Source organism: Physeter macrocephalus, chromosome 3, assembly GCF_002837175.3.
Source record: "Physeter macrocephalus isolate SW-GA chromosome 3, ASM283717v5, whole genome shotgun sequence".
NCBI lineage: Eukaryota > Metazoa > Chordata > Mammalia > Artiodactyla > Physeteridae > Physeter > Physeter macrocephalus.
In genome coordinates, this window is record NC_041216.1 from 25372813 (window position 1) to 25388817 (window position 16005).

General features: G+C 53.0%; 2 protein-coding genes across 17 annotated transcripts in view; both read left to right on the forward strand.

Annotated features, from left to right (window-relative positions):
• The window catches only part of SLC2A5 (solute carrier family 2 member 5), a 61889-nt gene extending 56105 nt beyond the window's left edge, over positions 1-5784 (forward strand). For 8 of the 16 annotated variants that reach the window (XM_028487872.2, XM_028487876.2, XM_028487874.2 and 5 more), the window contains 6 exons: positions 2714-3127; positions 3222-3332; positions 3871-3972; positions 4257-4925; positions 5018-5247; positions 5377-5784. In XM_028487872.2, coding sequence (XP_028343673.1) covers positions 2714-3127; positions 3222-3332; positions 3871-3972; positions 4257-4925; positions 5018-5247; positions 5377-5550 — 1700 coding nt within the window. In that variant the 3' untranslated portion in view covers positions 5551-5784. Of the gene's footprint in view, positions 1-1184; positions 2452-2713; positions 3333-3870; positions 3973-4256; positions 4926-5017 lie in introns of those variants that run through there. The other 8 variants (XM_028487878.2, XM_007110297.3, XM_028487879.2 and 5 more) reach the window with 7 other exon arrangements.
• Positions 5785-10033: 4249 nt separating this feature from the next.
• The window catches only part of LOC102984112 (solute carrier family 2, facilitated glucose transporter member 7), a 24058-nt gene continuing 18086 nt past the window's right edge, over positions 10034-16005 (forward strand). Inside the window, 4 exon segments of the mRNA XM_055082406.1 lie at positions 10034-10079; positions 13292-13407; positions 14548-14587; positions 14590-14645. Of these exon segments, the coding sequence (XP_054938381.1) occupies positions 10034-10079; positions 13292-13407; positions 14548-14587; positions 14590-14645 (258 nt within the window).

Below are 16005 nucleotides of genomic sequence, written 5' to 3' on the forward strand. Positions count from 1 at the left end.
TCTAAACGACGGGGCCCCCGCACAGCCCTGACCCCACGGTGCTGAGCTGGAGGTTGCCCAGAGCGGGCCTGAACAAGTTGGTGGGGACAGACAGACTGACGTCCTCTAGTCCCTCTTGGGACACGGATGAGGGAGTTGTGAGGGAGCAGGAGGTGCTGCTATCTTTCTCTTGGTCGCTGGGTGGCTGTCACACAGGGACCCGGGGCGTGGTAATGGCGGCCACCAGGGTGCCAGGCTCTGTGCTTAAGGCCTCCGGCACCATTGCACTGGAGCCTCCCAGCAATGCAGCTGCCCAGGGGCCCGTGATCATCCCATCACAGACCAGGAAAGAAGGTCACGAGACCCAGCCTCCGTGGGTGAGGTGGTGAGTCTCAGGGCTGGTATCCACACCAGACCCAGACTTCGGAGCCACACCCCCCCCACCCCAAGAGCCTGGGGCCTGGCACATAGTAGGTGCACAGCAACTCCTAACTGTCGTTGTTTTTGCATGACCTCCCTTTGTTTTGTCTTGGGTCTCGAACCTCTGAAAGGGAAATCACCACTAACAAAGCACCAGTCAAAACGTATGGGCCAGGGCTTCCCTGGTGGCGCAGTGGTTGAGGGTCCGCCTGCCGATGCAGGGGACACGGGTTCGCGCCCCGGTCCGGGAAGATCCCACGTGCCGCGGAGCGGCTGGGCCCGTGAGCCGTGGCCGCTGAGCCTGCGCGTCCGGAGCCTGTGCTCCGCCACGGGAGAGGCCACGGCGGTGAGAGGCCCGCGTACCGCCAAAAAAAAAAAAAAAAAAAGTATGGGCCAGACACAAAGTCTTTTATATAATCCATTTAATCCTCCAAACAACCTATGAAGCATGTACTGTTACTATACCCATTTTACAGGTGCAGAACCTGAGGCATAGAGAAGTTGGATCACGTGTCCAATGTCTCCTTAGGACACAAATGCAGGCAGTGCAGGCCTGAGTCCGAGTTTAACTACCATCTCTCCCACCTTTCAATTGCCCTTGTTAAGAGCTGGGACCAGGAGTGGAGGAGCTAGGTTCCTGTCCCCCGGTGATGGCACATAACCAACCAGCTGGACCCAGAAACAGCCACGGGTCCCTGGCGCCTGCGAAGTGCTCTGTGGTGTGTGGGAGGGAGCCATGGTTCCACCCAGGGAGGGGGTCTCAGAGAGGGCCTGGGCTTGCGGGGGCGGGTAGGACCAGCATCCCAGATGTGGGCAGAGGGGATGGAAGCATAAAGTTCTTTGTGCATGCAGGGAGCTGCAGGTGCTGTGGTGGCCTCTCGCTTTGTCCCTCCATCCTTTATGGCGACTGTTCAGCCATCGGTACCCTGCTCTAGACAAGAGTGTGGAGGGCAGGGCTTGGCCCTCCTCATCTTTGAATCTCCAGCACAATTCATGGCACATACTAGGTGCTCAGTGAAGAAGGAAGGAAGGATGGCAGGCACGTCCATACTCGCTGTAGTCTGTGCAAGGGTGATGGAAGCGGGACCCGGATCGGCTAGGCCCTGGATTCGGAGCCAAGAGGTGGGAGAAGGTTGGGAGGATGGGGATTCAGGGTTCAAAGTGCCTGAGTTCGAATCTCAGCTTTGCTCCTAAATACCTGATCTCGGGCAAGGGAGCTCCATGCCCTCCATGCCTCAGTGTTTGCAGGTGTAACATGGGGTTGATCCTGGTACCTGCCTCCTGACATTGCTATGATGGGGAAGTGGGCTACGTGTGAAAAGCCATTAGACTCTAGCGCCTGGCACGCAGATGTGTGCAGTTATCACCTCCTGCATAGGAGAAAAGGGGGTGAGTCGGGCATTCACAGCTCCTAGAAGGAGCCTGAACCACTCATTCACTTATTTAACCGTTTTTATTGAGTGATGTAACATATATAAGGGTCCAGAACTAGAACCACGCCGGCCCCCTGTGCGCCCCTCAATCACAGCCTTCCCGCCCCCAAAGGGAGCCACTGGCCCAACATTTGTGATCATCGCATCCTTACTCTTCCCTATAGTTTCGCCACTTTTCTAGAAGATAGAGTTAATTTTCCCTGTTTCCGGACTTACTGCAACGGAACCACCTTATGTGGAACCACACTGCGCCCAGCATCGCGTTGGTGGGACCGACTCCCGTCCTGACCTGCTTCATTTTCATCACAGTATAAAATTCCATCTTATGAATGAACCATGACTGATGCCTCCATTCTACTGTGTGGACATTCGCCTTGTTTCCGGGTTTTGTTTCTATAATCAGTGCCGCTCTGCCCTTGTCCTTCCGGTGTCCTGGTGGCCCAGGCACGCGTCCCTGCGCGGGACTGCTGGGTTAGAGCCTGTGCGTGTCCAGCATCACTAGCTCCTGCCAGACTGTCCCCTAAAGATGCCATGTGTCCAAGTGTGGACCCTTCCCATCTGCCCACATCCTCGTCAGTGCTTGGTGTTGTCAGAATTTTTCACTTTGTTCATCTGACAGGTGGGTGGCTGGCTCTGCATCAGCAGCCATTCCCTAAGTATTTAGAGTGTCCGCTCTTGGTTAGGCACCATCCTAGGTGCTGGGGACAGAAGAGTGAGAAAGATAAAGGCCCCGCCCCCACCCCCGACCCCCAGCCTGTGCTCCAGCTCCAAAGAAAACCAATCAGGATAGTGGGCCAGGGCGGCTCCGGGGGCTGGAGGCGGAGAGCAGCGGGAGAGGAGGCTGGGCCGCCAGCTCTCACGGAAGCCTGGTCTCCCTGCAGGCTGGCCCACCCTCCTCGGGGTGACCGGGGTCCCCGCGGCACTGCAGCTCCTCCTGCTGCCCTTCTTCCCCGAGAGCCCCAGGTACCTGCTCATTCAGAAGAGAGACGAAGCGGCTGCCAAAACCGGTACGGCTTTCCCAGGAGAAGCGACGCGGGTTGCGGCGTCTTCGCCGGGGGGCGGGGCGCGCGATTCAGCCCCCGGCGGCCCCTCTGCTCCCCCCCCCAGCGCTGAGGGGCCTGCGCGGCTGGGACGACGTGGACGCCGAGACGCAGGAGATCCGGGAGGAGGACAAGGCCGAGAAGGCCGCGGGCTTCATCTCCGTGCTGAAGCTGCTCCGGAGGAGGTCGCTGCGGTGGCAGGTCATCTCCGTCGTCGTCCTCATGGGCGGCCAGCAGCTGTCGGGAGTGAACGCGGTACCAGGGCGGCCGGGGCCGGGGCCGGGGAGGCATCCCCAGAGGGGTCCAGGCCGCCCGGCCGGCCTCACCAGCCCCGGGGGTGGCCTTCCAGATCTACTACTACGCAGACCAGATCTACCTGAGCGCTGGGGTGAGAGCACAGGACGTGCAGTATGTGACGGCGGGCACGGGCGCGGTCAACGTGCTGATGACCGTCTGCGCCGTGAGTGCCCCCGGGAGCCGAGTCCCCGGCTGCCACCGAGGATAGAGGGCACCTGGAGAGTGGGGAGGCTTGGCCCAGGAAGGCGCCCGGATCTCGGTGGCGACGCGCCCCTCGGTCCCCTCCTCTCTAGCCTCTGGGCTGTCCTCAGATGACAGCCTGTCTCTTGGGGGGGGGGGCGGTAGCCTCTCTAGCCTCTGGGCTGTCCTCAGGTGACAGCCTGTCTCTTGGGGGGGGGGGGGCGGTAGCCTGGGGCCCCAAAGATGGAGACCCGTCCCCACCGTCCACTCTGGAAGCTACCGCCGTGAGAGGTGGCTCTCCTCCAACGTCTCACACTGGGGACCTACCTGTGCCAGGGCCACCGCGTGACAAATGGGGCCCCCGGACTGCGCAGTGCGGAGGCCCGCTGGCCATGCAAGGACACACACACACACACACACACACACGGGCGGGTGGGCGCACAGGGGAGCTGGGCCTGCTGGGCACGGGGGGCGGCCAGGGCCTGCTGAGCCTCCCACTTTTCCTCGCCCTTTCCCTCCAGGTTTTCGTGGTGGAGCTTCTGGGGAGGAGAGTCCTGCTCCTCCTAGGTTTCTCCATCTGCTTCACCGCCTGCTGCGTGCTGACGGCCGCCCTGGCTCTGCAGGTGAGGAAGGTGGGGCCCGGGGTGCCTTGCGCTCTCGTGCGCATGCGCGAGTCCGCTGCCTGGGGATCACGTGCAGCCCCGATCCCCGCCCCGGCAGCGCCTTGCCCGCTTCCCGCCGATATTCCGGGGGCATCCGGGTGGCGCTGCTTGTAGGAGGTGCCAGGCGCCCGCCTTCCCAACCCAGGCAGAGCTCCTGACCCTCCGGGAACCGAGAGTCCTGACGCTCGCGTCCCAGCTTGTCTCCCCTTTGCCAGGTGTGATGCAGCTCTGTTTTCTCCCCGCAGGACACAATATCCTGGATGCCCTACGTCAGCATCGCGTGCATCATCTCCTATGTCATAGGACATGCCCTTGGGCCCAGTATGTACCCCAGAGCTGGTTCTGTGGTCTCACTGCCCCCTCCTGTACCACCAGCCCTAGAAACTTCTGGCCTGAGCTCCTTAGAGAGGCTCCAGGGAGGGGCGAATTCGGCCCAAATGGCTTCTCTGCCTGTGTTCTTGTGGCAGAGGGGTTTGGGCGCAGCATGACTAGAGCGAGGACAGTAAAGCAGCCTGTGGAGGCTGAAACGCGGTGCCCGTGTGGTTGGCGCAGAGCGTCTTACAGGTGGTCATGGGCCCCCTTTAGGGACATCACAGGATGTCGCCTGTTGTGCCCGACTCTTGCCAGGTGCCTTCTCACACTGCTGCTCCACGAGACCAGGAGTCCTGGAGACGCGCTGCTCTGCCTTGGGCCGGGTGCCTCTGGAGCTTGCACGGGCAGGGCCTCCAGGACCCTCTGTGGCTTGCTCGGCCGGCAGGGAAGACAGCTCTTCCTCTTCTCCCCCAGGCCCTATCCCTGCACTGCTCATCACCGAGATCTTCCTGCAGTCCTCCCGGCCGGCCGCCTACATGGTGGGGGGCAGTGTCCACTGGCTCTCCAACTTCACTGTGGGCTTGATCTTCCCATTCATCCAAGTAAGTGCGACCCAGGGGCCCCAGAGGCACAAAATACTCAAGCAGTAAATCGAGAACCTTTTCAAGAATGTGAGCCCTCTCCCCTCCCTCAGGTGGGCCTCGGAGCTTACAGCTTTATCGTTTTTGCCGTGATATGTCTTCTCACCACCATCTACACCTTCCTGGTTGTACCCGAGACCAAGTCCAAGACCTTCATAGAAATCAATCAGATCTTCACCAAGATGAACAAAGTGTCCGAGGTGCACCCAGAAAAGGAGGAGCTAAAGGACTTTCCTCCCTCTACTGCGGGGCAGTAACTCGAGAGGAGGAGCCTGTTAATCAGGTCTGCGTGGAGCTTCCCTCCTGGGCTATGAATCCAGAACTAGGACAAGTCCGGTGTGGAAGGCAGGCCCTGATGGGACTGTGGTAAGGGCTTCTGTGCAGTTCTTAAAGCCAGGCTGTCTCTTTCCAGGTTGACCCATCGCCAACCCCAAGGCATGCCGGGCAGCTGTCCCTCAACCATGCTGGGTCTGCCATTGTGTGGCTCGTGGCAACACCGGCTCTTATAATGAAAACCATTACCGCGGTGTCGAGATGGAAGGAATCAAATGTGGCCAAAGAAACGAATTCTTCTCCAATCCCGTAGTCTTCCGGGGGCCACGGGCACATGTTCAGGGTGGAATCCGTCCTCTTGTCAGATCCATCTCCAGAAACGCTAGTTTTGAAAAGTATAATGTCACAAGTAATGATGTCTAGGAATCTGGGAAGCGGGTCCCTATGGAGACTTTAACCAAGTCAGAGATTATTGTTCCCAAATTATATTATTAGAGGACAATAGAATGGCCTCTGTATACTCAATAAAACAAATGTGATCACTTTCACCCAGATGTGCTGCTTTTCTGTGAGCCGGTGGAAGGCGGGGGGCATTCCCTGCTCCTTCAAGCAGCTTGGCTGCACTGGAGTGTCAGCCCCTTAAAGGCAGGGGTTTGGCCAGTTTTGTTTATCCTGGAATCCCCACTGCCTAAAAGAACCTGGCATGGGAGGAGGCCTCTCAGACGATATTTGCTGAAAGAAGGGGAGGAGTGAGAGATGAGGTGGTCGCAAAGTTGTGATTTTTAAGATTTAATGTTGGGGAAGCCTCTGCATGCGTTCAGGTGCATAGCAAACACCGAGGGGTCCTGGAGGTGCATAGCAAACACCGAGGGGCCCTGAAGGTGGACAGGAAAGGGTGTCAGGAGAAGGAGGCAGTGCACCCTACACACACACAGCAGAGCTAGAGGCTTTCTTAGAGGGGTGTGTGTGTGTGTGTGTGTGTGTGTGTGTGTGTGTGTGAAGAGGGTGTGTACAAAAAGGTGGAGAAAACTGAGGCGTAGGAAAGGAAGTGGAGGGACCACCCGCAGAAAGGCTTCTGACAGGATGTGAAATCTTCTCCTGGGAGTTAGGGAGGCAGAGGCCAGGGACCGGGTGGGACAGAGGTGGGGTTGGGGGTGGAATGGAGATTCCCCAGGTGGTGAATTTCATGACTTACAAAAGTAGTGAAGGCCCGGACAAATTAAAGGGCACAATCCTGTGGTTGAACCATCCTTACCTTCTGCCACAGGGACCTACCATGTGAGGGGGCACAGAAAACAACCATAGATGGCAGCTCACAGTGCTGAGAAACAGGCCAGAATGTCAGAATTAAGGGACTGTGGCATTATTAATTCAGCTCATGTTACCTGCAGCATCCCTAACCCAGGGGAGGCTCTGGAGTTCATGATTCTGTGGGTCTATTCTCTGGGGTTAACCATGGTTCTGCCACTTAGTAATTGAGCGACTTGGGCAACTTATTTGGTTTTTCTGTGCCTCAGTTTCCTTTTTGGTTGAGCTAATAGTAAATGCCTCATATGGTTGGTTATGAGAATTAAATTCTATGCTTGTAGCTTTTAGATCAGTGCCTGGTGTGTATTAAGCACTTAGTTATTTTTAAGCGCTTGGGAGTGAATGTTGATCTCATAGACAAACACACAGGTAAAATACAGTGAGAGGCCACTATACATGAATACTGGGATTAATCAAGTAAGTGGATGGCAGATGCTGGGAACCATCTCACTGTTGCAGTGAGAAATTACAGATAAGCCAAGAGAGAGAGTCTAGAATGATCCATGTGGTAATAGACTAGAGTTGGAGATATTGTTCAGCTGAATATAGACACAGGTGGCTACACATAGAAATATTTATAGATACGTGGATTTACATAGGTTGGTAAAATACAACAGGAGGAGAAAGAGATGGGCCTGGTGCTATGGTTGCACAGAAGGAAGATGGGGAATTAGGAAAGACAAAAAGGATTTCTCCAGGAGAAAATGCAGTAGGAAAGAGAAGAATGGTCATTCCAGGCGAGGAACAGCACAGAGAGATGAGCGGGTTTGAGGGAAATGCCAGGTAGCTTGGTGTGAACGTGAAGCCAGAAAGCCCGAACTAGATCCTGTAGGTCCCTGTGATCCACACTGAGCCTGAACCTCGTCCTCAAGATAAAGGTGGCGGGACTTCCCTGGTGGCGCAGTGGTTAAGAATCCGCCTGCCAATGCAGGGGACACAGGTTCGGTCCCAGGTCCAGGAAGATCCCACGTGGTGGAGCAACCAAGCCCGTGCGCCACAACTACTGAGCCCACGTGTCACAACTACTAAAGCCCGCCCGCCTAGAGCCTGTGCTCCGCAACAAGAGAAGCCACCGCAATGAGAAGCCCGCGCACCATAATGAAGAGTAGCCCCTGCTCGCTCGCCGCAACTAGAGGAAGCTCAGGCACAGCAACGAAAACCCAACGCAGCCAAAAAAAAAAAAAAGATAAACCTGGTGGTACGTGACCATTGAGTTTCAGAGAGTGCAGTTGCAGTAACAAGACCAGGCAGGACTTGGGGAGGGTGACCGATTGGTGAGAAATAATGAGGGCCCTGCAAAGCCAGCAGCGGTGAGGCCGAGAAGTGAGGGAGAATTCCGAGAGACTTGGTGGGATTTAGGGGGCACTCGGCCACTGTAGGTGAGGCATCTGGCATACCGACCAGGTTTCTAACAGGGGCCAATGGCGAATGGTCTGGGGAGCTGAGTGGCAGGTTTTAGGAGAAGACTAACATTTTTGGACCTGTTGAGATGGGGGAACTCACGGAACACACGGCAGACATCTAGAAGGAAGTTGACCGTATGGCTCTGAAGCCAGAAGAGCAAGGATGTAGATTTGGGGGGAAACGCACATACTTCTCAAGCATCTACTGTGTTCCAGGCACTGGGGCTGCAGCAGTGAAGAAAACCATGTCACTGAGTGAGAGGTGCGATAAAGAAAGATCGGGTAGCATGAGGGTGACAGGTGGAGAACGGCTGTTTTCCAGGGAGGAGGAGGAAGGCCTTCCTGAGGGAGGGAGGGGGCAGCCACAGGAGAATCTGCACAAGCAGCGGCCTGGTGCAAACGTCCTGAAGTGAGAGAGGGCTGGCCGCAGCTTGGGAGTGACGAGAGGTCGGTAGAGCTGGAGTAGAAAGGGAAAGGAAGGAGGGAGCTGGCAGAGACTCAGCAGGCCTCCGGGGAGGATTGGGGATTTTATTCTGAACGTGAGGGGAAGTCACTGGCTGACCTGAGTCAGACAATGCTGGTCTGATTTGCAATTTAAAGAGTCGCCCCATTAGAAAATGTCAGGAGATGGGAGGTCCGTGGATGCTGATCCAGGTCAGTCAAGGTCAGGGCAGTTAGCAAGTGAGAGAGATGGCGGTGAGGGGCTACAGACGCTGTTTGTTCACTGCTGTGTATCCACAGTGCCAAGAGCACGCAGCAGGGCTCACTGGGTGTTGTTTTGAATTGACGTCTTGGCCAGGAGGATTTTAAGAGGGAGAGCAGAGCAGCGCGAGGCTGAGCTGATGTAGGGAGAGCATAATTGGAGGAGTTGCCAGCCCCAAGGCAACACGCTCATAACCCCATGAGGCAAGTAGCTTTCACCCAGTGGTTTCCACACTTCTGGATTTCACAGACCGAAACTGGGTGAACTAGGGTTGGGCTGCCTACTTTTTATTTTGTAAGTAAAAACCTAAAATAGGGAATTCCCTGGTCGTCCAGTGGTTAGGACTCCGTGCTTTCACTACCTAGGGCGTGGGTTCGATCCCTGGTCAGGGAACTAACCACGTGGTTGGTCCCACACTGCGTGGTGTGGCCAAAAAAAAGAAAAAAAAAACCTGAAATAATAATAACCACTCTCAACTACTATCATAATGAGAAGTAGGTGATTTAAAAGAAAGGGCATTTTACTGTATAGGGAGGATGTGACCACAGGATAAATTTCAGTCCTTTAAATTGAATAGATTTTTCTTCGTGGAAACCTCACTACATTGCCCTCTGTCCTGATGTCACTTAACCAGCAGAAGACAGACTTCAGGAATCGGAGGGCAGCAACACTGGCCATGTTTGTTATGGAAGAGCTCGGAGGGCAGAGTCTGAAGTCCCACTTTGGAATGAAAGTGATACAGAGTCTTGCCATCTTCGATCAGCTTCCTCGAGGGCTGGTTCCTCAGTTCCCGGAGGAAGAATGAGGCGGCAGGTAGCTGCCATTCTGACCCTCACTTGCATGGGTTTCATCGTAAAAGTGCGTGGTGATTTGGTTCTCTTACCCGTGGATAGTGTCTCTTCCTCCCCTTCCCTGTTATTCCTTAACCAGCTGATCGAGTGCTGCTGAGGGCTCTCCAGTCACCCAATATTCGGTTCAGCACTGGGACCCGGCAGAGTTGCCTATATGGCATCTGCTGTCTTCAAGGAATTTACAGTCTAGGCAGGAAGATGCAAACCACATGCAAAAGGGAATTATGGGGCAGTAGGAGTTGACAGAAGACTGTTGTATCTAGTTTTGAGTCTGCTCTGAGCATTGTCTTAACCATCCGAGCAGCTCCAATGCCTGATAGGGAGCTTGACACTTGTTGGCACTTAGTACACGTTGACTGAATGGACGTGACCTGGAGTGGTCTTCAAGGAAGAGGTGGTGAGCTGAGCCGCTAAGAATGGGTGAGATTTGTATAGCAAAGGGAGGATAAGGTGTTTGGAGGGTAGTGGGGGAGGGCGCATCACGAATCAAGGACATTCATTCACTCAACAAATATTTGTTGAGCACCTACTATGTGCCAGGCAGTGGATGTAATGGATCCAATGGTCAAAAATACAAGTAAGCAAATACTGGAGGTCATTTCAGATGGTGTTCAGGGGAAAGCGGTGGAGAGTGCCGGGTGAGGGGTGTGGGTTACTTTCGAAAGGGTGGTCCTAGTGAGGACCACCCCAAGGAGGTGACATTTGACCTGAGACCCGGGGGAGGAATGTTTCGAGCAGAAGGAACAGCAGGAAGGAGCTTGGTTTTGCCATCACCTTGACTTTGTTGCTGCGGTTGACTCAGAGGAAGGAGGGGAGGAGGCATACGGTGCTGAATCAGTGTTATTAGACCGTTAGCATTGGGACTAGGTATTGTGATTTCTGGCAAAAGGATACAGAATTCGGCTGATGAAGTGGAAAGATGGAGTGGACTAGCATTCGAGAGTCTTTAGGAACAAACTGAGAGATAACTGTGGTCTGCTAACCCTGAGATGGGAGACTGCTGTGGATTATTCGAGTGGGACTAATGTAATCACAGGGGGCAGGAAGAACCAGAAAGACGGCAGCATGAGAAAGACTCAGTCTGATATTGTTGGCCTTGAAGATGGAGGAAGGCTTCTAGAAGCTGGAAAAGGCAGAGAAATGGCCTTTCCTTACAGCCTCCAGAAAGGCGACACCTTGATTTAAGCCCACGGAGACCCTTGGCCGACTTATGACCTCCAGAGCCGTCAGGTAATACATCCGTGTGGTTTTAATCCACTAACTGTGTGGTAATTTGTTACAGTGGCCGCAGGAAACTCATACAGACCTTGGTGCTGAGAAGCAGGGGAAGCTGTAACAAATACCTAAAAATACGGAAGTGGCTTTGGCATGGGGTAATGGGAAGAGGCTGGAAGAACTTTCAGGGACATGACAGAAAAAGCCTAGATGGCCTTGGACAGACGTGGTAGAAATAGAAATGTTAAGATTTCACTGCTCACCGGGGACCGGGCTGTGCAGCCAAGGTTAAAAGGCAGGGAAGTGCCCCCCAGGGGAGAGATGAGTGCATGATTCAAGGTTGCTGAGGACAGACCACTCACACACCATGCTCAAGTGGTACAGCGTCTACTTACTGCAGAAGAGGAGAGAGAGCACGTGCCAGATCCAGCTCCCGGCAAAGCATCCGCCACCCCACAGCCAGTGGATCCGCAGCCCTGGAGGCTGCACACGCCCCACTTTGTGCTGCGTGGGAGGACCCCACCTTCTCCCCACCCCCCCGCACCCCGTGGGGGCTGAAATACAGAAGCTGGGGGCCTACCTTTGGCCACTGCTGAATGTGCTTTAAGCGGAACCCTGGAGCACACACTGAGCCTGAGACGGAAAGATAGTCCCTCCCAGGGTGAAAAGCCCAGCACAGGCTGTGAAGGCTATTCATGTCTTGGTAGGGAAGTGTCCCGGGCCCAGGCCTTTCCCAAGAGTTAACACTCTGCTAGCAAGGCCTCAGAAGGGAGGAGGGGCACAGCAGACAAAACACGTAGCACTTGGGAGAATACCTAAATTGTCATGAGCAGACCATTAGGAGAAATAAGGCCCCTATGTTCTCTTATCCCTGTGGCCGTCATGCTGCTGTCCATGTGCCAACATGTTTTTACCCAGGCACACAAGTGTATTTTGCTTTAGTCACCTAACATGACGTTCATAACATGTCTCCAGGTCCCTATGTAATTTTCATAATTATCCCTTGAAATGGCAGTCTGGCATTCCAGTTGATTTGTCGTAATTTATTCAGTTATTCCCTACTTTTTTTTCTTTTGCTAATAGAGATAATTCCTTTTTTTTTTTTTTTTTACTTTATTTTAACTTTTTATTCTATATTGGAGTATAGCCGATTAACAATGTTCTGATAGTTTCAGGTGCATAGCAAAGGGACTCAGCCATACATGTACATGTATCCATTTCCCCCCAAACTCCCCTCCCATCCAGTCTGCCACATATCATTGAGCAGAGTTCCCTGTGCTATACAGTTGGTCCTTGTTGGTTATCCATTTTTTTTATTTTTATTTTTATTATTGGAGTATAATTGCTTTACAATGTTGTGTTTGTTTCTGCCATACAGCGAAGTGAATCAGCCATATGCATACACACATCACCTCCCTCTTGGACCTCCCTCCCCCGCCCCCCGTCCCACCCAACTAGGCCATCACAGAGCACCGAGCTGAGCTCCCTGTGCTATACTGCAGGTTCCCACTAGCTAACTGTTTTCCACATGGTAGTGGATTTATGTCAAACCTAATCTCCCAGTTCATCCCACCCTCCCCTTCCCCAGTGTCCACACGTCTGTTCTCTAGGTCTGCCTTTCTATTCCTGCCCTGCAAATAACTTCATCTGCACCATTTTTCTAGATTCCACATATATGTGTTAATGTACGAAATTTGCTTTTCTCTTTCTGACTTACTTCACTCTATATGACAGACTCTAGGTCCATCCACATCTCTACAAATGACCAATTTCATTTTTTATGGCTGAGTAATATTCCATTATATACATATCCCACATCTTCTTTATCCATTCATCTGTCCCTGACTTCCGACTATACTACAAAGCTACAGTAATCAAGGCAGTATGGTACTGGCACAAAAACAGAAATAGACATCAGTGGTTATCCATTTTAAATATAATAGTGTGTACATGTCAATCCCAAAATCCCTAACTATCCCTTTCACCCACCCTTCCCCCCGGTAACCATAAGTTCATTCTCTAAGTCTCTGAGTCTGTTTCTGTTTTGTAAATAAGTTCATTTGTATCATTTCTTTTTGGATTCCACATATAAGTGATATCATATGATATTTCTCTTTCTAATAGTGATAATTCTGAAATGAGCACTTTTTTGTTCAATATTTTATTGACTTATTTAATACTAATACGTGTAAGTAGAAATAACTAAGTTGTATCTCTTTAAAAGTATTTAGTTTGCTCTTTCCCCCAAATGGACAATTAGTCCAAATTCATAAGAAGAAGCACAGATGGAGAGATAACACAGGAGACACATAAAGGATCCAGGCAATCAGGCCCGACTTGGTTTCTAAGACACCTCGTTTCTAGGGACCCAGGGCAGGTGGTGTTTTTCTTCTCCTTGGTGCAACCAGAGAGTTTCTGGTTTGAGGCTTGATGGAGACAAAGACAAAATTCACACTGAGTGTGAATCTTTATCTTATCAACACGTCCAAGGAAAATATTCTCCTGGGGAAAGTCAGCAGGGTCCAGAGACCAAAAGGGTAATAACGCCTCACAGGCCCCATGCTGTCAACACAGAGCAGGACCCAGGTGTCACTTGGGAGGCAGAGCACACCTGTTTCTCAGCTGAACAAGGACGGAGAAAAAAAGAGGCAGGGACTCCTCCACCCCCCCTCCCCCCAGGGAAGGGGTAAGTGCCAAGTCTAGGAAACTGCCACTGCCACTGTCCCTTTGCCACCAGGTGAGGGGACTGTGGAGGGAGGGGAAGCCCCCTGAAATGCTTCTAGCAAGGAGAGGACAACACTGCCCCTGGCTTTCCAGGGGAGTCACCAGCCCTGGGAGAGCAGTGCAGGGGAAGCAGCTTCCCCAAACATCCCAGCTCAGACACAAGAGACGGGGGGTTGAGTCCAGCTCTAGGGAAGTGTGGGAGACCCGTGTCCCCGTCCTGTTCCCCCAGCCTCTGAAGTTGCCCAAATCCTGCTTTTGTCTGCCTGGCTGGTTTGCTGGCTGCACAGGGCTGAGGGCTGTCGGCAGTCAGGCAGATAGTGGGGGTGGGGGTCAGAGGAGCAGGTAACAGGCAAGCAGAGGGGTGGGGGGATGGTCTGGGGCCATGGCTCTGCACCAGCTGGCTTCTTGGAGCCCTGGGTAGCACCGACTCAGGCAGCCACAGACACTGCCCCAGTTCTGCTGGCCCCTCCTCAGACTTTGGCCCAGGGGCCAGTTCCCGGGAACTACCCTGGGTGCTGCGGTTGCCATGACAACGTGATTGCCTTGGTTTTCCCCAGGGCCTGTCCAGGAGTGAAAGGCAAGCTGCCTCTGTTTGCTGCTTCCTCTGTCTGAAAACTCCTCCCCCAGCAGCTCACAGGCCCACCTCATCCTTTCAGGTTTCAGCTTAAAGGCACCTGCTCAGAGAGCCCCCTCCTCTGTCCCCCATTGGCTTCTATCTCATTACCTGTTTTATTGTCCTCATAGCATTATCGTTATTTGGAGGTCTCGTACTTGTCTGTGTTTTTGTTTTTTTTTGTTGGCCTCCCCTCACTAGAATGTAAGCTCCCCAAGGTCACAGTACCCTGGACCTTTTTCCTGAAGCTTCCCCTACTTCATCCAGGGCCAGGCCCAGAGGAGACACACAGATATATCTTTAAGGAGGGGGATGCGTTCAAGGAACAGGAAATGATGCCATCCACTCCCCCCAGCCTCCGCGGCACCTTCCCCACTCCCCTGGGCATGGCCTGGGGTCCTCCACCCCCACTTCCAGCCCAGCCTCGGCCCCACTTCCGGAAGTTCCCAGGACTAACCTCCCACTCCCTGACCGTAAACCTCCTCACCCACAGCGCCTCCAACTCACGCTGGTGCTGGCCACGCTGAACACAGCAAAAGCTCGGCCTTCCAATACGGCTGCAACATCGCTGTGGTTAACATGCCGCACAAGGTGGGTGGGTAGGAGAAGGCTGCCATCTTGCTCTGTGGTGGCCGCCATCTTGCTCTGTGGTGGCTGCCATCTATCTTCCGGAAGCCACCGGCTTTCTTCCGGAAGCAGCTGCCTTCCTCTAGTACTCTTGGGAGGCCGGCCTCTGCAGACCAGGGAATGACTAGGGCTGTGGGCTATTCCCTTCCCCCTCCCCCCCACCCCCCACCCTGCAATGTCATCCTTTCCAGGCACATTGGGAAGGGGGTGGGAGGGGCTGGGCTTGGATTCCCTGCCCAGTCGCTTTGGGCCTTAGTCCCACTGCCTTTCCCCTGGGAAGGCCACTTACAGATGACAAAGAGGATGGGGTCAAGGACTAAACCCTTAGGGGTTGGGATTGGGGTGAGGGGAAGCAAAGGAAAAGGAGTATCCCAAAGGCCTAGTAAAGCATGTGAGTCAGGAGGGAGGGACAGGCCCTGATGACGAGTAAAGATGAAGAGTGAGAGTTGACCACTGGTTTTGACCTCATGGAGGGCATGCGTGACCTTGACAAGAGCAGATGAGTTGAGACAAAAGCTTGATTGGAGTGGGTTCGGGGACAATGGTCAGGGTGGAGGAGAGACAGCTTTTTAAGGAGTTTTGCTGCACAGGGGAACAAAAAATGAAGCTTAGTGAAGGGAGAAGGGGGGTTGTGTTAGGGTTTTATAGAGCCAGAGTCATGTTTGTATTGTGATGAGAAGGATGCAATAAAGAAAGATGGACTGGGAATTCTCTGGTGGTCCAGTGGTTAGGACTTGATGCTTTCACTGTGGAGGGCCCAGGTCAGGGACTGAACCTGGGCCCACAAGCTTCAATCCCACAAGCCATGCCGCGTGGCAAAAAAAAAAAAAAAAAAAGAACCAGTGCTGCAGGACAGACAGAGGAAATAGTTACAGGAAGAAGGTCCCTGAAAGGGCAAGGACAGGACCCAATGGTCTGTTCCCATTCATTTGGGTGTATGAGTCCTGCTCTACTTTTAAAAATTACTGTCATTACTTTATAGCTACACTTTATTCTGCTTTATAGGAGGTACTGCAGTAGTTGCTCATGGCTTATATTAATATACTTATCGTTATTACCATTGAAGAAACATTTTTTTCTCAGTCAAGCAATGTACCATCACTATATCACAGTGAATGCTCATAAATTCTCTATTGGATATATATTATTTCTATAACCAAGGAGAAAACTAAGACTTACAGAGGTAGAACTTGCCCAAAGTCATACAATCAGTAACAATATTTCTTTGTTTTTTAGCGTCTTTATTGGAGTATAATTGCTTTACAATGGTGTGTTAGTTTCTGCTTTACAACAAAGTGAATCAGCTATACATATATATATATAT